General features: G+C 40.5%; 1 protein-coding gene across 1 annotated transcript in view; it reads right to left on the bottom strand.

Annotated features, from left to right (window-relative positions):
- Nucleotides 1-630: 630 nt before the first annotated feature.
- LOC118807880 (voltage-dependent calcium channel gamma-2 subunit-like) overlaps nt 631-21860 on the bottom strand; it is a 78296-nt gene continuing 57066 nt past the window's right edge. The window contains exons 3-4 of the mRNA XM_036570042.1: nt 7319-7459; nt 631-1928 (exon numbers count right to left, since the gene is read on the bottom strand). Coding sequence (XP_036425935.1) covers nt 1357-1928; nt 7319-7459 — 713 coding nt within the window. The 3' untranslated portion in view covers nt 631-1356. The remainder of the gene's footprint in view (nt 1929-7318; nt 7460-21860) is intronic.

The following is a 21860-nucleotide window of genomic DNA, read 5'->3' as shown; positions in this document are numbered from 1 at the left end:
AACTTACTGAAAGTAAAACTGAGGGTAGAACGGCGCAAGAACAAGCAGGAACTGAAGACAGCTGCAGTAAAGACCTGGCAGAGCAGCACCAGGGAAGAACCCCAGTGTCTGGTGATGACTGTGGGTTCCAGACTTCAGGCAGTCATTGATGGTAAAGGATTTGAAACCAAGTATTAACAATGACCGATTGTTAGTTTGTCCAGCTACTTTCACGCCCCTAAACATGGGGGTCTGTGTATGAAAATGGTTGTAATTCCTAATTATTCACCTAATTTTGATGTAAATACTCTCAAATTAAAGCTGAAAGTAGAAATCTTCATATTACATATACAACTTTGTCAAAGTACAAATATTAATAGACCTGACTGTAGATTGGCATGTTATAGTCACCACACCAGACAGTACACAGGAACAAAATCAGCTGGCCCCAATGATGTTTTGCGAATAAGGACCACTGGTAAACAAACCCAGACAGATTCCAGTTGTTGTTATTATTTTTTTGTTTACAAAAATGTCATTACTTTTTGTTTCCCAACTCCAATAAAATCCTTTCCCCATTTCTTTTGTTTCCATGACGACTTTATTGACTTTTCATTGTTTTTTTATTTTTATTTTCAAGTCTTTTTTTGTCCTTGCGTCAGGGAAGTCTATCTGTGGTTTATTAACATATATTTTTATATATTCATATATAATTAATACATATATTAACTTATAAGTTGTGGCTGGGGCGAGGGTTCGTCTCTTGCCCTGGGTAACACCTCGGCCACAATGCTTCACAGTATTAATGCGCAAAAGAATGAGATGGATACATACAGGAAGTAAAGAGAGAGGTGGGCGGGGAGGAGGGGCGGCGATGCACGTCGCCATGGAGACCGAGAAGAGAGTCAAAAAAATAGAAACCTTTTAAAACTCACGCCACCTACAGCACCCTCCCGCTTTCTCTTTCTCTCTGTCTCTCTTTCTCTCTCTCTCTCTCTCTCTCTCTGTCTCTCTGTCTCTCTCTCGCTACCTTTCTCCCCATTTTCACTCCTCTTCACTTCTTCAGAAACATGGTTTAAAACTTGTTAAATTACGGTAGATGGGAAAAATCATGCATTTTCTTTATCTCTTTTTTTGGACTTTTTTCAACTTTTTCACTTTTTTTCAACATGGAAACTCAGAATCTTTGCCATCATCATCATCATCATCATCATAGTTGTAAAGATCTCACAACTCAGAGAGCTTTTTTCGTCCTCGGTCCTTCTTATTATTTATCTCCCTTTCCTTTCCGTCACCTTTACGGTTCTCGTTTCACTCTCTATCTCTTGCCCATATTCAGTCAGTTCCCCTCCCAGCCACTATGGGTCTCTGCAGCGCTCATACTGGCGTGGTACGACGGTTGGCTGCATTGCTGTGCGAGTCTTTCGCATCTTTCGGGATGCAGTTGTGGACCTGCAGGAAGTTATGGTCCCTCTCCGAGTTGTAGGTGGCCGTGGGCGTCCCGTGGGAGGCTTTAAGTGTGTCTCCGCCGCCGCGGCCTAGCGTATACATGGAGATGTCGGTGGACGGCAGTGCCCCGAAAGCCTTCAGGCCCACCGGTGAGGCGTCACGGGAGTGTGAGGGGTCTGTAGAACGGCTTGAGGAACGCGAGCGGCGCCGGTAGCGATAGCGGTAGCTGGGGATGCGCGTGATGGCCGAGCCTTGAAGGTAGTCCGCATTTCCGGCGGAGATGCCCCGGCCTGCGCGAGCGCTGGCCGCCCGGAGCTCGCGGTGCCGGTCAATGAACATGTGGACGGCCAGGACCCCCACCATTTCTGCCATGATGAACGACAGGGCGCCGAAGTAGAAGCTCCAGCCGTAAGAGTAGCTGTTCTTTTTGGAGTCGCTCTTGGATGGGTCGCCGGCGTTCGCTGATATGTACACAATCATCCCGATGATGTTGCTCAGGCCTGGGGTGAAAGAACGAGAAAGAGAGAGAATGTGTTTGAGAGAGAGAGGGATACTGGTGGCAGGGTCAGGTTGCAAACTGACAGCATCAGCTATGGTGGCTAACACCTGTTAGTGGGTTAGCACATATGCAAACCATGCATTTATGAAGTATCTTTTACACTCATGATACATAATACAAGGCACTGATCTACAGTCAGGTAGGAAGCTAAATGGATAAGGCTTGAGATAATAAATATGTCTAAAGTGTGCTTTGCAGCAGAATCTGTACAGTTCAGGAGAATGAAAGATTGTTTGAGAGCAGGCAGGCCAGTCAGCAGTGGTCACACTGTGCTACTCTGTGAGGCTGCTGCGTTTCGTATAAATCTAAAAAAATGATAAAAGATTGCGATATGAATGTGATCTAACATTCTTCAGATGCTATAAATGTGTGCATGGACAAATTCTTTAGATAGTACAGATTTGGCTATTGAAAAAGGCCTCAAGATCTATTGACTTGGCCTTTAAAAAGGCCTTCAGACGCTATGGATATGGCCAATAAATAAGTCTTCACATGCTATGAATATAACCATTGAAAAAGTCTTCAGATGTTAAAGATTTGGCCATTGAAAAAGTATTTAAATACTACAGATGCCTTTAATGTAATAGCCCTGCACAAACTATTGTCTGGTAGGTGTTACAGTAATTAAGTTCAGTTGCCAATGAGCAGAGAATTGCAGATTTGATCCCAGGTGGATTCCGTGGGGAACTGACTCTTGTATGTAGAGAGCTGTGCACTGTGTCCTTGAACAAACTGGTCTAAGGACACGACTCCTATCACCCCATTCTTCTCCACCTCAGATTTGGCCATTGAAAAAGCCTTCCAATGCTACAGTTTTGGCCATTGATAAAGTTTTAGACGCTATGAATTTGGCCATTTAATAAGATGCTACAGACTTGGCCACTGAAAAAGTCTTCAGATGCTACAGATTTGGTCATTGAAAAAGACTTCAGATGTTAAAGATTTGGCCATTGAAAAAATCTTTAAATGCTACAGATGCCTTTGATGTAATATCCCTGCCCAAACTATTGTCTGGTAGGTGCTACAGTAATTAAGTTCAGTTGGCAATGAGCAGAGAATTGCAGGTTTGATCCGAGGTGCATTCCATGGGGAACTGACTCTTGTATGTAGAGAACTGTCACTGTGTCCTTGAACAAACTGGTCCGAGGATACGACTCCTATCACCCCATTCTTCTCCCCAGCATGTGCTCATAAATAAGAACATGTTTGCAAAGCACCTTCCCTGGTAAAATGAAGGTCACTTGTTAGGCAAGCAGAAGAGAACTTTCTGCGTGCTCTTGTGGCACCGTGCTTATCTGGGATCAGAGCTGTGCTCATACACTTGTGTCCATCAAAGTGAAGTAAAAGCTCCAGTCTGAAATCATCTATCAGGCCATTACTGCTTATAGATAAAGACTAATAACTTTCTCAGTGTTGTGTTTCATATAAACAAAGCTTTAGGCTTATTTGAATGGAAATAATCAGGCCTAACGTAACAGATATGGCAGTAATGTAATGTATCTTCCATTTACCACATATTATTAGCCCACAAATATGGCCTGACCGGGCTAGCTTGAAGTTAATATGCATAGTTTAACCCCTTAACAAGCCCAAGGTTTATTACACACTTCTATAACCTGAGAATAGCTCCATTAGTTTGCACTGAAGTCCCTGTAGTTACTGAATAATAAGGCTTTGAGTGAAATAAATCCGGCATGTTAAAAGTTAAACATAAATCAACATAAAGTTGGTAGTTATCAAGCTTTTTTTGTCATGGGTCTAATTACATAAGCTAACCATTAGCTAATAAATACATTTGTAGGCGATAGTTTTAGGCTGCACTCACAAAAGCAACATGGTGGTTAAAAAAAGAGTTAGCTGTAGCTGACCTTAGTGCTGTGGATAAATATCCTAGTTGCGATAGTGCTGTAAACCACATTTAGGATGGTTTAGCCTCTGCTGTATGCCTTTATCAATGGCTCAGCTGCTATCAATCAAAATGAAGTGGAGTTAAGGAGTCAACTCCGTCCACTCCAGCGGCAGGAGTCAAGAGTTGGAGTTGACCCTGTAGATCTAGAAGACCCGGAGTTCTACACCATGGCTACCAAAACAAGTTGCGGTCCTGCGCCCTCACACGTACAATTAAAAATTCAGGCCTCATGTTAAAAGACAAACCAGCCTATTCAAATATTAAATGTTTTTGGAAATAAAATTCATTTTTTAACCAAAAACATTGGTCAGATGTTTATGTATTTGTAGTTTAACTGTTAATCAGTTAATTGGTAAACGATTAACATTACTAATACTCACAAATCAAAAGTTAGGTAACATTTGGCTCTCTAGTCTCAATGGAAATGGACTGATACACTATATTGCCAAAAGTATTCGCTCGTCTGCCTTCACATGCATATGAACTTGAGTGACATCCCATTCTTAATCCATAGGGTATAATATGATGTTGGCCCACGCTTTGCAGCTATAACAGCTTCAACTCTTCTGGGAAGGCTTTCCACAAGGTTTAGGAGTGTGTTTATAGGAATTTTTGACCATTCTTCCAGAAGCGCATTTGTGAGGTCAGACACTGATGTTGGATGAGAAGACCTGGCTCACAGTCTCCGCTCTAATTCATCCCAAAGGTGTTCTATCGGGTTGAGGGCAGGCCAGTCAAATTCTTCCACACCAAACTTGCTCATCCATGTCTTTATGGACTTTGCTTTGTACACTGGTGCGCAGTCATGTTGGAACAGGAAGGGGCCAAACTGTTCCCACAAAGTTGGGAGCATGAAATTGTCCAAAATCTCTTGGTCTGCTGAAGCATTAATAGTTCCTTTCACTGGAACTAAGGGGCCGAGCCCAACTCCTGAAAAACAACCCCACACCATAATCCCCCTCCACCAAACTTTACACTCGGCACAATGCAGTCAGACAAGTACCGTTCTCCTGGCAACCGCCAAACCCAGATTCGTCCATCGAGTCGGAGAAGCGTGATTCGTCACTCCAGAGAAAACGTCTCCACTGCTCTAGAGTCCAGTGGCGGTGCTTTACACCACTGCATTCGATGCTTTGCATTGCGCTTGGTGATGTAAGGCTTGGATTCAGCTGCTTGGTCATGGAAACCCATTCCATGAAGCTCTCTACACACTATTCTTGAGCTAATCTGAAGACCACATGAAGTTTGGAGGTCTGTAGCGATTGACTATGCAGAAAGTTGGCGACCTCTGCCCACCATGTGCCTCAGCATCCGCTGACCCTGCTCTGTCATTTTACGTGGCCGACCACTTCGTGGCTGAGTTGCTGTCGTTTCCAATCACTTCCACTTTGTTATAATACCACTGACAGTTGACTGTGGAATATTTAGTAGCGAGGAAATTTCATGACTGGACTATCATGGTACCACGCTGGAATTCACTGAGCTCCCTGAGTGACCCATTCTTTCACAAATGTTTGTAGAAGCAGTCTGCATGCCTAGGTGCTTGGTTTTATACACCTGTGGCCATGGAAGTGATTGGAACACCTGAATTCAATGATTTGGATGGATGAGTGAATACTTTTGGCAATATAGTGTTTTTTTATATATAATCACATTAAATATTTCCCCCTTAACTCTGTAATCAGGTTAACTAGGACACCGTTGGCATAACATGTCTGACCCTGTGTTGAGCTGCTAATGAGCAATGAGAGGAGAAAGTGACCTTTCATTTCTCAAAAGGTAATGAACAGCACAACTGCAGCTCTCTGCATATCAAACATTTGCCACAATAAATAAATAGCATTTAAAAACACAATGAAAACACTTTTATAACTTAACTGCTCACCTATAAAGATGAGACTACAGTTCGCTTCTAGGTGTCAAATCATCCACATTTCCATCTAAATACATTCCATCATTTTTACTGACGTGAGAATGGCATAGTTCAACTGAGGAACCTCCCAAACAGACAGAATTGCATTTTATGGCTACTGTGAAAAAGACTTAAATCCTCTTTCATCAAACACTCACTTGTACACTACGTCAACTGTATTGTGCTGTTATTCAGTGCGTCAGCTGCTTTGTATTGTATTGTGAAGTGTATTATATTGCATTTGATGCATTTCTGAAGGCAGGATGTTGGATAGGGAGAGAAATGGTGTCAGGGACACTTTTTTTGAGCTGAATCCCAGTGGGAGTCTCTCAGCCTAGCAAAAAATAAACAGACTGGTGCTTATGACAGGCTCTATGTGGAGCACATACCGTACTGAAGTACAGTAGCATTATAAAGGCTCGTACCTGCTGTGAGCACACATGTGAAAAAGTCTAGGTGGGAATGGAGTTTATCAGAATGTGCTGAACAGGATCTAGCTGTCCTATCACACTGAGGCTGGTCTTCTCCCAGCTGGGGACATGGTGAGTTTAGTGAGAAAGGGACAGACTTCTGAATGCAGGAGTAGAATGGACAGGTCTGTGGTGGATAGCAGCATCAGAAATGAACAAACATGCGAGGGGAAAACCGTATGAATAAATGTTTAATGCTCTGTATGAATCCTGAAACCTGATTGGCTATCCGCACATGTCCAATGGGAAGTAGAGTTACAGCTACGCAGTCTGAGCCTCTGGAACTGTATACTCTATATGGCCAAAAGTATGTGGACAGACCTGCTAATTATTGTTCATCTCTTCTTTGTGTTACCACACTATGTGAGATGGATTAAATGTCAACTGTAATATTTCTTACTGCTAACTTGCCACGCTAGAATCTTTGATGTTTTCAGAGATTTAAGCTAGCAAAGCTAGCAGCCTGTTTCCATTTTAATTTTTATCATTACTGTTTTTCTCTTAGTACTGTTTTGTATTTATTTTTTCAAACTGAGTTGTTTTATTTCTTTATTTTTATTACTAATGTGCCTAGTAGTTTTATTTGATTGTTTTGATTTGTTAATGTTATTTGTCTTAAAAAATGATGTTTCATAAGTTTGTCTTTTGTATTTTTCATTAATAATAACTTTTATGGTCTTTATTTATTTATTTATTTGTTTTCTGTGCTATATTTTAACTATCATAAAACTATATTTACTCTTTTAAAATTTTGCTTTTGTTTAATGCTCGGCTACAACGTAAATGAGGGTCACCCTCAGAGTACTTGGAGTTTAATTAAAGATTGGTTGGTTGATTGATTGATTGATTGATTGATTCATTCATTCATTCATTCATTGAACAATTCCCCTTATAGAAAAATCAAAACTGCCCCATCAATCAAATCCAGGGGGAAACTGACCCTTGCATAAAAATGTTAATTAATAACTGCGGTGTGGATAGTTGCCTAGCACCATAACTGGAACTCACAGGGACACACAAACCAAAAACGTTCACCTCACCTGCAGACACGAAGAGAATCCCTGCGCTGAGGATGATGTTGTGACGGGACTTGTAGAACTCGCTGGCGGCGATACACAGACCACCCATGAAGAGCAGGATCACACTGAGGATGGGGAATATACTGGATGCTCTCACAGCTCCTGCACAGACACACACACACACAGACTTGCCTTTACACAACATCAGGACATGAGATCAAACATCTAACTCAGATATATTATATCATTGCTGCTGTAATGTTGACACAGCATGAAGGGCAGCTGGCAACTACCTGTAACTAACAATGATAAATATTACTATTAGACATTCAACTTTACAACATATCATATTGTATCAAATGACTAGCATGTTAGCTTGAGGCTAGTATGTTAGCTTGAGATAATGTTAGCTAGTAGCTAGAACGTTAGATGAGGATACTATAAAGTGCTCTTTTTGTTACAAATATTGTACTTTTACACTGTTGAATGCACTAGTAACCTGAAAACAGGTATCCAAATAGTCATCAAAGTTTAAAGAATAAAATAGCAATTAGGATGTTCAATATGGGAATTTGCTTGTCTCTAATGTTACACATATTCATAAGAGCTATGAGATGTACGACCTCTGTGGCCTAAAAGATGGCAGTGTAGAGCCCTCGTCTTACATTCTGGTTAGTTTTCAATAAAATCCTACTGCAGCTGGCTAAGGGATACTGCATACTGTCAGAGAAGCTCTGTACTGCAGCAGCAGATAGTCTCTGATGAAGAGTAGCAGACAGTACAAAGTGCAGCTGTAGTACATAGTAAGCATCACAGACAAATGCAGACAAACATTAAGCTGAAGCTAAATTTACTCCCTTCTTCTGTATATTCAATGGAATACAACTTTCAACATCATTAAGTGAACGAATCAGCTAACTAACATTTCACAAACTCACTGTTTTCCAGCCACAATTGGACCAAACTATGTGGACACCAGGCCATCACACAAATATGAGCTTGCTGGACATCCCATTTGAAAGCCATGGGCATTAACATGGAGTTGTCCCTTTGCTGCTATAACAGCCTCCAATCTTTCTGGGGGGCTTTCCACAAGATTTTGAAGTGTGTCTGTGTCAGTTCAGTCAAAAGAGCATTTGTGAGGTCAGGCACTGATTTTGGATAAGAAGGCCTGGCTCGCAATTAATGTCCCAATTCATCCCAGAAGTGTTTAGTGAGTTTAAGTAAACCATGTCTTTATGGAGCTCACTGTGTACAGGGGCTCAGTCATACTGGAACAGGACTTCTTCCCCAGACTGTGGCCACAAAGTTAGAATCATATAATTGTCTGAAATGTTTTTGTATCTGGCAGCATTAACATCACCTTTCACTGCAACTAATGGGCCTAAACTCTTAACATCAGACCCAGACCATTATCCCTCCTCCACCAAATTTTACTGTTGGCGCTATGCGTTACAGTACGTAGTGTTCTCCTGTGATTCTGTCATGTCTTGCTGGTTAGCATCTCTCTTAAACATTTACTGGTGTCTGCATAAAATTCTGTTTCCTGCATACACAGACACCAATACTCATTCACACAAACGAGCACACACACGCACACACACACACCTCCTCAGCACTTTCTGTGACTTCTAAAGTGCTGACGACAGAATGGACACAAACTTCTGAGGCCCCCTCCCCCCTTATCAAATGCAACGACACTCCTTTCTGTCCTCTAAATACCTCTCTATCTCCCTACAGAATCTTCCTCTATCGCTCTATCCTTTATCAAAGTATCTCTCCTTCAGTGAAGCCTCATGCTCTCTCTCTCTCTTTCTCTCTCTCTCTTTCTCTCTCTCTCTGTCTCTCTCTCTGTGTTAGTCTCTTTGTCTCCCTCTCCTGTAATCTGTTCATCAATCAGCTGTCTGTCTTATCTGCTATTGCAGGGGTTCAGTATTCTAGCCCCTCAAAACTGCCCTCCAATAGGTTAACAGTGCATGTGTGTGCGTGTGTGTGTTTGTGTATGTGAGCATTTGATTCTAATTCTTTAGGAAATGATTCAATACATCAGGAAATATCAAATCAATATAATGATTCCATCTGATTAAATTCTTTAGCAGCATTGTGTGAGTATGTGTGTATACATAGGTGTATATGTGTATGTGTGAATGTGTATGTGAATGTGTGAATGTGTGTGTATGTGTGTTTGGCACAGCTTCGGGATAGATCCATTACAAATTACTAATTACTTCTCCCAAACTTCAGTGATTTTACTTTACTCATTACTTGCTGTAAAAGGTGTGATCACTACACAGTGGACCATTCAATTAGTTTAAACTGCAGCCCCACAGATAAAACATTGGAACATTAACCCTCTATTGCACGATGTTGCCTCAGGGCAACAAACACATTTTCCTCACTTTACAATAACATTATACATATTTAAAAACAACAGTAGGGTTAACAATAAAGGGAAGAGTTTGAGTAAGTCAATAAAAAGCATGTACTTGGTCATTCTGTCTCTAAGTGTGCACATTTAAACCTCTTTTTCAACATTCAGTTAAACTAAATTTTTGTGTTATGAGAATTTGCAGAAATATGTTTGTTGCCTAGAAGCAACATTGTGCGACAATGAAATGAATTTAACCAGTCACAAGCCAGGTCTCACCACTTCAGGGAACATGGCTCTATATCATTTCTTCCCATTGTCTCACAACGTTGCCTCAAGGCAACATACTCCAATATGACCCCTGCTCACATTTTTAAAAAATGTTTTTGAATGTAATAATCGGGACCGGTTATTAATAATATTTAATCATTTAATAATCAAGGACCATTTATGCAACAAAAGCGAATGCAAGAAAAGCAAATGCAAGAAAGTGTAAAGTTTTTAAATTGCTCTAATAATGCGTGAGGTATTACGCATTATGAGGCTTCTCAAGCTTGAGGTCACATTCACCAATGAAATAATACAGTCAGCGGACACATCAGGCATGCAAGCGAATTAAATACATGTACAAGCAGTGATAAGATATAATAAGCATATAGTACATAGAGTTGAATGCACAAGTTTGGATTACATGCTTTGTTGACACAGAGGATGTGTTATTTACACGTACAGTCATATGCAAAAGGCAAAGGTTTGAACACCCCATGGTCAAATTACATGTTGTGTTGGGGGTGAAATTTTCTGACATTGGTGAATATTTTGATTTGCCTCCATGACTGTTCTTTTAGAACTCATTCAATGCATTTGATGCATTCAATTTGATTATATCTGACTATGATTCATAATTCACCATGATTCCACTGACTGCAATTTGATTCCTTTGATAGAGATTCAGTTCCTTTTAGAGGAACTAAGCTCACCTGACAAATATTAGTCACCTTGCGTGTTTAAGGTGGTAGTAACTTCAGGCTCCCACAGATGGTGTTGCATGAGGATGGTCAGGCTATGAGTGCCTTCAGGGTGTGCGATGGGATTCATAGATTGAGAGGAGGTGGCACAGTGCAGTGAATGTCTTGCTTTATGTGTGGAAAAGGGGTCGCAAAGCAGATGTTAATGATTGTCAAAAAGGCATGTTTTCATTTGGGCAGACCAAAGGCCACAATGTAGAGAAAGTGGCTAAATTTGCAGGTATAACGAATTGTATGGTCATACGGGGCTACCAGCAGTTGCAAAAATCACAGTCTACAGGAAATTCTCGTCAGAATTGTGCCCGAAAGATGAATCTGATGGATGGGACTGCTGGTGTGTTTCACGGCTAGTGAATAAAAATCGCTTCGATTCCAAGCAAGAATTGCTTCTAGAAGTCAACACAGGTCCTTCACAACCAATTTCTGCAAAAACACTCCATAACATCACAACATCCCCAGATTTGAATCCTCTTGAAAATCTGTAGGACTACCTGGAACATTGAGTAAGATGCCAGGGAAGCTATCCACCAAATCTGGGTGAAATGCACAATTCTTTGAAGCAAGAGTGGCTGAACAGTGATGTCACTTACATCCAGAAACTTGTCCAGTCCATGCCAAATTGAATCGCAGCTGTTATTCGTGCTTGTGGTGGTATTACACGCTATTAGATACGTTTCAGTCGCAGGTGAAGGGGGGTCTCTGACTTCGCACAGTTCTGTACTATATTGGTTATTAGTTTATTTGATTAGAATGGATCTCAGATTCATATTAATCCAATAGTTTTCTTCAGGTTAATGGGACACAATGCACTTTTACACCCATAATGCGTGTGTAGGAGTGTTTTGGTGAAGAGGGCAGGGACGGTGAGAGAAACAGTTGAAAAACTTTCCTCTAACTAGTCTTAAAACTTCTGTTCTGTTTTGTCTTTCTTCACTTTGAAATTTTCTCCAGTCAGCATCATTTTACCTCCAGAAAGCCCATAACCTTGCTACCATCACCCTCCTTCTGTTTCATTCCTTCACTCCCGCTCTCTCTTTCTCTCCCTCTCTCGCGTGTCAAAGCTCCAGGTGGTGGGCTTGATTAAATATTAAGGTGACCTCAGCCCTGGCCCTGTTTCCCTCTCTCTCTCTCTCTCTCTCTCTCTCTCCCCCATCTTTCTCTTTAGCCCTCCTTCATTGATGCAGTCAGGTTGTATTATCTGTGAGATGCTAAGCAGCCCACACTTCACCTTTTTATCAGACTCAGCGCAAATCAGCCCCCCACACCCACCCTACACTGATCGTGAAACTGCTACACACACACATAAATACGGTCAGCACACACCTGCAAGGCATCCAGCGATGCTATAATACACATGCACGACTTTGTAGCATGATGTTTAGGACCCTACATAGTCTCATAAGAAGCTGGAGGAGGGGGTGAAGATATGGAGACAGAGAGAGAGAGAATTTAATTCGCTATTCTTCTGTTTTTTGACCATTTGCGAGTGAAATTTAGACTGCTTACACCTCTAAATGAGCACAGGTGCGGCGCAAAATGTGCCTCGATGCGATCGCGACATGCACTTAATGTGCCTGAATTTAAAGCTGCACTATGTAAGTGTGGCATGCGCCCGTACCCCAGGCCCCGATGATGACCAGGAGAGCTGGCAGAAAGGTGGGGCCCGAACCCCAAACGAGGACTAAGCGTGGCGAGAATGACGGAGACAAGAGAACCATGAGTGAGTGGGGGACGGCGTGTGAGTCCCTAGCCCGTCTTCCTAGGCACCGCCTCTGGTCTTGCGGTGAGGCTACTTTGGCTTGCCTTACGTTTGACCCGGGCAGCCAAGCTGTGGAGGGGGGATGGTGACGGGGAGGTGGAACAATGAGCTCTCTTTCCCACTCAGCTAAGGTGCTCAGCGCTTTTTTACCGCTGAAGTATATTTTAAAAAGAAACCTTTGATAGAAGAAGGTAAAAACACTTTTTCAATAAGTTGAGGTGGTAGTATCTAGGAGTTCCCTGTGTGCTCTGTTTGTGCAGGGGCTAGGAATGTGAATTGGGGGGCCCTTGGTCTCTTAGGTTCAAATAGATGAAGTCATGGTAAAAAGAACCATATGCTCTGTCTCCTGTTTCAACAACAAGAACCATATATATATGCTGTTGGTCAGTCTGTTCGGGAGGGGACATTTAGAATTGGCACAGATCCTCTCTCAGGTACTCTATAGTGCTTGATATGATACTGTTTTACTATGTAATAAATCTTTTACTGGCAACTCAGTATCAGCGGAGTTTTTCTTCACAACATCTAAACACCATCGCCACTAAATAAACAACACCGCCTTTTAGGAAGGGCAGAGAGGGAACAGAGAGGGACAAGCAGCAGCAGAGGAAGAAAAGACTGAAGAGCTGAAAAGCTTAGTTTGGAGAAAAGCACAGAAAAATCTAGTTTGAAGCCACTAAAAAGTGGCCAGCGTAGGTTTCGGTTTGTTTGGTTTGTTGTGGTTGTTTGGTGTGAAAAGTAAAGAAAATGGCTGCTGCAACGGTCAACCCTGCCTCCAGTGTCCTTCATGAACCCGGGGTAGCAGATGATGTGCTACAGTTACATTTCTTTTTAAGATTGAAAGAAGTAGCATTACAGAGTCAGAAAAAAACATGCTAAAATATGGTGTCCTTATGGAGCTGCCCTGTAATGCCTGAAATTATAATTTAAAAGTCAGAGGCATTGGGCTGGATTTAGTGGGAGTTTTTGGACCATGTCATCCGTCTTTATATATTAAAGTCTCACACACTGGCTCGATGTTTAGATTTATACTAATGAAGATATGACGACAATAATAAATCATTTACTCACATTCTCAGATAAGACGGCGGAGTTCTCTTTGGCCTCTTTTCCACTGCAGGGCAGAAAGGTTCTGAGCATGGAAGGTAACCGTTCCCGTGGCTTTTTCACACGGACATGGTTATGCTCAAAAAACATCTTCTGGCACGGTTAGCTAACCGTATTTGGGGCCACAGAACCACTGATGTAACAATGTAGCTGTTCGCTGATTGGTTCAATGTTTATGTCAGTACTGTGCCACAGCATCCTGCTGTGCTAATTCATACCCGAAAGCAATCAAATAAGTTCATTTTGCTCAAATAAATAAAAGCAGTGCACGATTTTAAATCTACCATTCAATAAACCTCCAAGCTTAAATCTAACACCAATTTCTAAATGGTAAACGGTGCTGCTAAAGAAGAGAGTAGCTGGTTAACGTTAGCTTAGCTAGCATGCAGGTTCAATTCTGACTAACAACAGCTTTACTGACACAAATTTAGATGATAACGATTCATATCTGAGGACATGAAGTTGAGTGGCTGATGTTAGAGGAGCAAAAAGGTGAAATTAAACCTCTTCTCTAGTGTCTGAAGCTGGCGCCTCTTTAGCCTGTTAGTAGTTAGCCACTCATTTATGTAGTTTTTTTGGTTATTTCCAGGTTCTGATTTAGTGGTACAACAGATGGAAACAGAAACCGGTCTCACGAGTCCACACCAGCATGGAACAGCCTGGTATGACCCTGAGAACTATTTGGCTTGACAGTGGAAAAGCTGTCTTTGAATGCTTTTTCAATGCGCTCACAATCATCAGATTCATCCATTTGGGGAGTGGGCCCGAAGCGCAACCTACATTACAAAATGTTCTTCTGCGCTGTTCTTCTGTGTGCAATTACTCATTTCTACCATCACTCCTCCTGACATAGCTGCACTGATCATAAACGAGATATACTGAAAACTAATAGTCTAAAATTATTTTTAAATGCTATGAATTAGTTTAGTAACAAAACAAACTTGTTTAAACAAATATGTGTGAGATTCTTCTCCAGCTTCAGCGCCATAGCATGAGAGACTCAGGCAGTGTTCACAAGCTAACTGTAGACACAAATCACAGAGGAAACAAAGCAAGTGAGACTTACAAACCGCTGCTGATTACAAGCCAACCAACAGCACTCTATTCTGCTTTTAGTTTTATTTTATCGGACATTGATGAGCCAATGCTCTATATGTGAGGGTGAAGTATATTTTAAAAAGAAACCTTTGATAGAAGAAGGTAAAAACACTCTTTCAATAAGTTGAGGTGGTAGTATCTAGGAGTTCCCTGTGTGCTCTGTTTGTGCAGGGGCTAGGAATGTGAATTGGGGGGCCCTTGGTCTCTTAGGTTCAAATAGATGAGGTCATGTTAAAAAGAACCATATGCTCTGTCTCCTGTTTCAACAACAAGAACCATATATATATGCTGTTGGTCAGTCTGTTCGGGAGGGGACATTTAGAATTGGCACAGATCCTCTCTCAGGTACTCTATAGTGCTTGATATGATACTGTTTTACTATGTAATAAATCTTTTACTGGCAACTCAGTATCGGCGGAGTTTTTCTTCACAACATCTAAACACCATCGCCACTAAATAAACAACAAGGGCTCTGTAGTGCATTTAGCTAATAATACCAAGCTGATACACACAGAAGGTAGTGACGTTAGATAAAAGTGCTGCTGCTCAACAAACCAGTCAGAGACCTTTTGCTTTAACACACCTTAACTCACTTACAAGTCACTCTGAATCCACTTAACCAGCATTATATTGTAGAGATGATGGTAAAGAATGCAGCAGGAGACGCTGCAAAGAGCTAAATGAAGCTCTTTATTTGGAGAAATACATGGCGTGCAGGCTGTACTGAACTTGAGGTCACAGAACAATAACTACTGCGATGGCCTAAACAGTGTCCTTTATATGCAGCAGAGGAGGCACTGCCACAATATCATTACCGTGAGAGACTGGAAAAAATGTATGAAAAATCAAGAAATATGTAATGCAAAATATAATTTTGGAACCCCATCAAATTATCTTGCAACTCAGGTTGAGATCTGCTTTGTCACTCATTTTAATCAGTTAATTGTTTTCAAAGAATGGTAGGTTTGTATCATGATGTGTATCATTATTATTCATCTTGTTCATATCTATATATTTATATATGTATTTATTAATATTATATTGTATATTCTGCCATTTTCCTTTGGAATCACTTTCACTCACTGACCATTTTGTTAGAAACCCCTGTCCTTTACTTCCACCCATCCATTCACTAGCTACTTTAGTGGAAACCTTTCACTCATTCACTCATTGCATACTTTATGATATCCATTTACATAATAGGTCCACTGTACAGGTGGAATAATAATGCCAATTTGACCCAGCTTTCTACCCATTCATCACTGGCCACAGGACTGCTGTTTATCAGATATAACAAGAGCACCTCTGTAGTCAGAAACTGACTATTTATGAAGGGCTAGATGACAATTAACAAAATCTGTGCATCAGCAGATGGCCTACAGTTTCTAACTGAACACCAACAAGGTGGAGCTACAAGAGGCGGGTTTCTAATAAAGCGGCCAGGTACTGTAAAGCTTACTGAAGGTGAAATCTGAAAATGAAAGAGAGACGACAGATTCATCCTCAGCATTATCCACAAGCACCTCATCTACTGCATATTTCAAATCCAAAAGATTCCCTGCAATTTTAATAGGCCACATTCAAAATGAACTTTTCCACCCTGCAAGGCCCAACTGCGATTAGGCTGATTCAGCATTAGTCATCTGCGTAATATGATATTGAGTCAATGCCATTATGAAGAATTAATGTTCACCGTTTCACTGAAGCAAAACCTCTTCATTAATAGTTTGCTGAAAGCTAGGTTAGCTTAGCAAGCTCTACAGCAGGTAAAGGAAGGCAGGACTTGGAAGCTGTGTTCTACATTTATTGAGGGTATTCGCTATATAATCCTATGGACATGTTCACAATCCCAGTCTGCTGTGAGGCCCCTTAAGGCCATGACTGATCTCTAAATAATGTCCTCTGGAAATCGCCTCAGGTCCTTTAACCACAAATGAATCGTCCAGTCTGTGTATTGTCTTGGTTTCTGCTATTCATAGCCACAAATTGGGCTCTTGGTTTCTTCTTGAATGATGAATCAAACGCAATTTCACTTGTTGTTTGTGTTCATTCTTAGAATGAGTGTTTCAGAAATGGCCTTTAGTTTTGTCAGAGATGTACTTCACAATCTATTCAACAAAACCATTTCAGATACTTTGAAGACACTGCCTGTCTCAAAACGCTGCCTGTCCAACCTGCCTCAAAATGCTGCCTCCTTACCCAGCACTAATGCCTCTGATCCAGCCAATCAAGGACTTCCGAGGAAGCCAATTAGCTGGAGCAGGTGTGGCAGATTGTGGTTGGAACTAGACACTACAGAAAGGTACATCTCCGGGATGAGGGTTGGTGACCACTGGCCTACAGGATATACCAAGCCTGGCCAGCTGTTTACAACTTTATGCAGGTCAAAGCACAGAAATGGACAAGAAAATAGCTTCAGGCCATTTCAGACAGACTTATATTCCATCTGAGGCTTGTTAGAATAGCTGTGGACTAAGTTTATAGTTCTCAGTGGTCAGTGCATGAATTCATGTACATTTTATTGTTTGCTGCAGATAATGGTTGTCCTTTTCGCATGCTTTTTAGAGGGGGAGGCGGCACATCGTTCAGCTCAAATACAAATCTGGGAGCTCGTCTTTTCTGAAACATAGCTGCCAGATTTTTCCATGTTACTTTTACGCCAGCCATATTGTCGCAATTGCGAATGACAGAAGCTACACACAGCTGCTGTCAAGAGGCTGTTACTGAAAAAAGGAAATAGACAAAAAAGAAGAACACTTGCACTAGAACAATAAAAATGGACATCTAAGATGTGGAGTACACAGCAAAAAAATGGTATCTTGTCAAGTAAAATCATCTTAAATATAGTTTATAAATCTAGTATTTCTACTGTTGAGATTGTTGTAAGCTTAATTTAAGATTATTTACCTTATTTACTCGTTTTAAGTAAAATTATCTCACTATATTGGTAGATAATTTTGCTTGTTTTAAGAAATGTGCTTGAAACCAGCAAAATTATCTGCTAGTATAATGAGATAATTGTACTTAATAAAATGACTTAAAACAAATAAATAATGTCTAGAAATGAGCTAGATAATCTTATAATTATAAGTGCACAACCATCTCAAAATATAAAATATTAGATATATTGACTAGATTTAAGATCATAAGATCATTACTTGACAAGATACCATTTTTGCAGTGTAAGCTTTGCAGACTAATGAGAAGTGTAAAATGTGACCAGCTTCTAAGACTGAACTTACAACAAGACTTAACTAAGACCCTGCAGATTTCTTTAAAAACTGAAAGTGGGTCTCTTGAAAAGAATGGAAACTGTAATAAACCCAAAGTGTAAACACAGAAAATACTGAACAAAAGTATATTGTAGTGGCCCACTACTGGCTGGCGCTGGCCTCTAGACACTTGTGCGGCGTGGGCATGATGATGGCCACACCAGGAGGATCATGGGAACCTCTGCAAAAGGGTCGTAAATGTTTCTTATGTTGTTGTTCTTGAGTTAAAGGTATGTGGGGTATGTGTTGTTCTGGGAAGTGGGTGGGTTTAGTTTAGTGTCCGTGAGGCTGAAGCTTGTGGCTAGAGGTGACCTCCACTGTGAGTTCAGTACTTTGAATGTGCCTTTCTGCCCTTGTGTTTAATAATGAGCACTTCTTATGGTGGATTCAAGGCCTCCTATATATCTTACTCTACGCTGATACTACAGTATGCACATATATATATATATATATATATATATATATATATATATATATATATATATATATATATATATATATATATATATATATATATGATGTGATGTGATGTGATACAAACATGATGATATACTGGTCCTCTTTCCTAACCTCCTCCCACACATACAGAGGTGCTGTGCCTTCTCACGGAACATCTGCTTCTTTATATAATCACACCACCAGAGTGAAAACCAGGGGAGATAAAGGGGAGAAGTAGAAACAGTGAGAGAGAGAGAGAGAAAGAGGATAGATATAGAACATGACAGGAGGAATAGAGAGCTAAGTACTGAAAGGGTGAGAAAGAGAGAGAGAGAGAAATCGAGACAAAGAAATCATCCAATATTGACTGATATCAACATGAACACGGACAGTGGGTGTGGGTGTGGGATCCAGAGTAAAGCGTTCATCTAGGTCTCCGGATGGCTAAGCGTTACCATGGCGACGGAGACTCTAAGGAGTTCGGAGCACATTCATTCCACTTCTGACACAGTTATTGCGCTAATACATCACCACTGGCACAGCCGTTTACTGAGTGAAACGATGGTTAGCAGCATTAAACCACATCCATTTACCATTTAATTAAATCAATGCCCAATAAAAAATAACACTGGCCCTTATGACATCACTTCACAATTCAGAAACTTTGAGCTGCACACAGTGACATCACTCTTATACTTGTATAATAGGCAGAATTTTAAGCCATCAGATTTTAAGGTAGTATCACATTGACATTAATCGACAATGCCGTGCCATACACTGTTAGAAATAAAGGTTCTGTGCAGGTACATTTCTCGTTCATCAAGGTACAAACAATGCCAATTTAACATAAATGTACATCATTAGTTTTAGGGACCAATTGTGTACCTTAAATCAGTTTTTCCCATAGGAGAAATATGTATTTGTACCTTTTCATAACTTAATGTTTTAAAACCGAACAATAAAATAAAAAGCCTGGAGACGAGATGGGGTGTGTGGAGTCAATACAACTTAGAAAACATAGTTTCAATGGATTATGGTACAATTATGTTCCCTGACTAAAGGTACTGAGCTGTACCTTGAGTATACCACCACAGTGGCAAGTGGGGTACTGCCCCAGTGACAGCTTTGTACCTTTATTTCTGAGAGTGTATTTCATTGCAATAAAAGGCTTTCACCCAAAATAGTGGATGAAGGCAAAGTGGCCAGGGTTTGAACTGAGGAGGGGCTGGGGTGGCCCTGGACCCTCCATAAGAAATAGAAACCTTAAACACTTTAATTCAGCAGCAGCCATGCACATAAATGCAGTAACGGCCATGCCATAAAAAAAATGTTTTTGTTGCCAAAAGTGTTCACTTTATGTTCGTTTGAGAACTTGTGATGGGTAATGTTCACACTAGTACAGGGGTCGGCAACCCAAATGTTAAGAAGAGCCAATTTGTCTTTTCAACAAAAATTAAACCACCTTGGGAGCCACGACATTTTATGTCAATTTTATTGAAGTGATGTTTTACCATCTTGGCTGTAAATATGGCTCAGTATGTGCTAACGTCCTAGTGTAGGCTAGAAATATAATATAAATGAAAACGCAGATTTACTTTGTTCTGCTTTAAGCTTTAGCTCAGCTAACATTATAGCCGGCATTTCTCGCATCTCTGGCAGGAAACTTTTTTAGCAAAAGTAGAATAGTTTCTTGTAAAATGTCTCTCCACATTCTATTTTTTTAGTTATCAGGTGCTATGCTTACGTTTGTGAGTAGAGGAGTGAATATTGATTGATTAATAAATATTACGTGTTTCTACCAACAGATAGAGCAAACTTTTTTAACCCCTTAAATGGCGGCAAGTTTTATTACACAATTCTATTACCTAAGAATAACTCAGCCATTTTGCATTGACATCCCTGTAGTTACTAAATAATAGGCCTCAGTATGTAATAAGCCTGAAATGTTAAAGAACGGAGGATTGTAGTGGAAGCACTTGGGTGTTAAACCAAAATCTGTGACTGTGTGGCATTAGCATTTGGTTCACATGGCTCCAGTTCAGGTTGGAGGGCCCCTTGTAGAATTTAGGGCCTTAGAAAGGCCACAGTGTACAAATTCAAAATGTGAAATAACGTAGTGAATTTCGAGCTACAATCACCAAAACCAACCTAATGCGAATGTAACATGATGGGTAGCACTCTGTTATGGAGCATCACGCCAGTTTGAGTCTGAACGGGTTAAAGCTGAAAATTTTATTCCAGGGCAGCTTTCATGCCTTGTCCTTCAGCCCACACTCGGCTCCTCTCTCGCCATGCTAAATAAAACAACTGCCTCTCTGAGTGCACAGTGCATTATGTTTTACATGTAATTCTCACACATGTATCTGTGTCAGAAACATGCTCTCTCTCTCTCTTGCTGTCTCTCATTTGCATTCAGAATGATGTCACTGTCGGTACAATCTCTTGCTGTTCTATATTCTGCATGGTTTGGGAATCGGGGACAATAGTGGTGGGGACGTCTATTCATTCACAAGCTTTGTTTTATATAAAGGTTATTATATATAACTCTTCATCAAAGGGTCTAATGGAGGGGGAGCTCGTAATCTGTGGCTTGTGTAACGGTGGGCCTTTGAAGCTGCACATGTCATGCCTTTTAAGAAGTCTTTACATCATTGAGGATATCATTCTACTAGGTGACATCATTAACCCAAATGAAGTACCATTATTCATCCAGTGATATCACAGCAGACACATTGCCATGGTAACAGTGGAATTTGATATATATGCATGGGCAATGCATATTGATCTGACTGTAGAGGAGCCTGAAGAGAGTAGAGAGAGAGAGAAACCAGATCAAGCTAGCAGCTACATGTTGTGCAAGTAGCCTATACATTTACATTGTTAATTCATTTGGTTAAACAAGACAATGGTGAAAGCAATAACGCCTGCTGTTCTGCACTAAATCAATGACATAAATCCGGTTCCTCTTCATATGGAACAGTGGGATTATTTCAGAGTTTAACCCTAAGAGGTTGCAGTTATTGTTGGTGATAACAGGAGCATGGTGTAAATCAATATTATTATTTTTTTATTAATCTAGGTCATTGAAATAAGTCTGTATGTAAGTAGAAAAGGAGCCCTTTCATTATGATTTGATTTTGATGAAAAGGTATTGTTGTGTGTAGAGAGAAATGAAAAAAAAACACTTGTTATTTCATTGAGAGTAAATGTAACTAATTGTGGTCTTAAATTAGCTCTCAAATAATAAAAAAAAAAACTTTTTAAAGGTTAGTAAGACTGTATAATTAGACTTGAGAGAGAGAGAGGTGAGTCAAAGAGAAGCCAGTAGAACCTTTTTTAGATCTTTGTCCTTTTTTGTGCACCTGTTTTTCTCCTTTTCCATCTCAAATCTCTCTTTCACCTCTCTCCCTACTCATCTTCCTCTCAGAGGTCAATCATACTCTTACCAATCAATCAATCTCTCTCTCTCTCTCTCTCTCTCTCTCTCTCTCTC

Source organism: Colossoma macropomum, unplaced genomic scaffold, assembly GCF_904425465.1.
Source record: "Colossoma macropomum unplaced genomic scaffold, Colossoma_macropomum, whole genome shotgun sequence".
In the NCBI taxonomy this organism is placed as follows: domain Eukaryota; kingdom Metazoa; phylum Chordata; class Actinopteri; order Characiformes; family Serrasalmidae; genus Colossoma; species Colossoma macropomum.
Note: the sequence above shows the minus strand (reverse complement) of the source record. Positions and strands in the feature narration are given on the sequence as shown.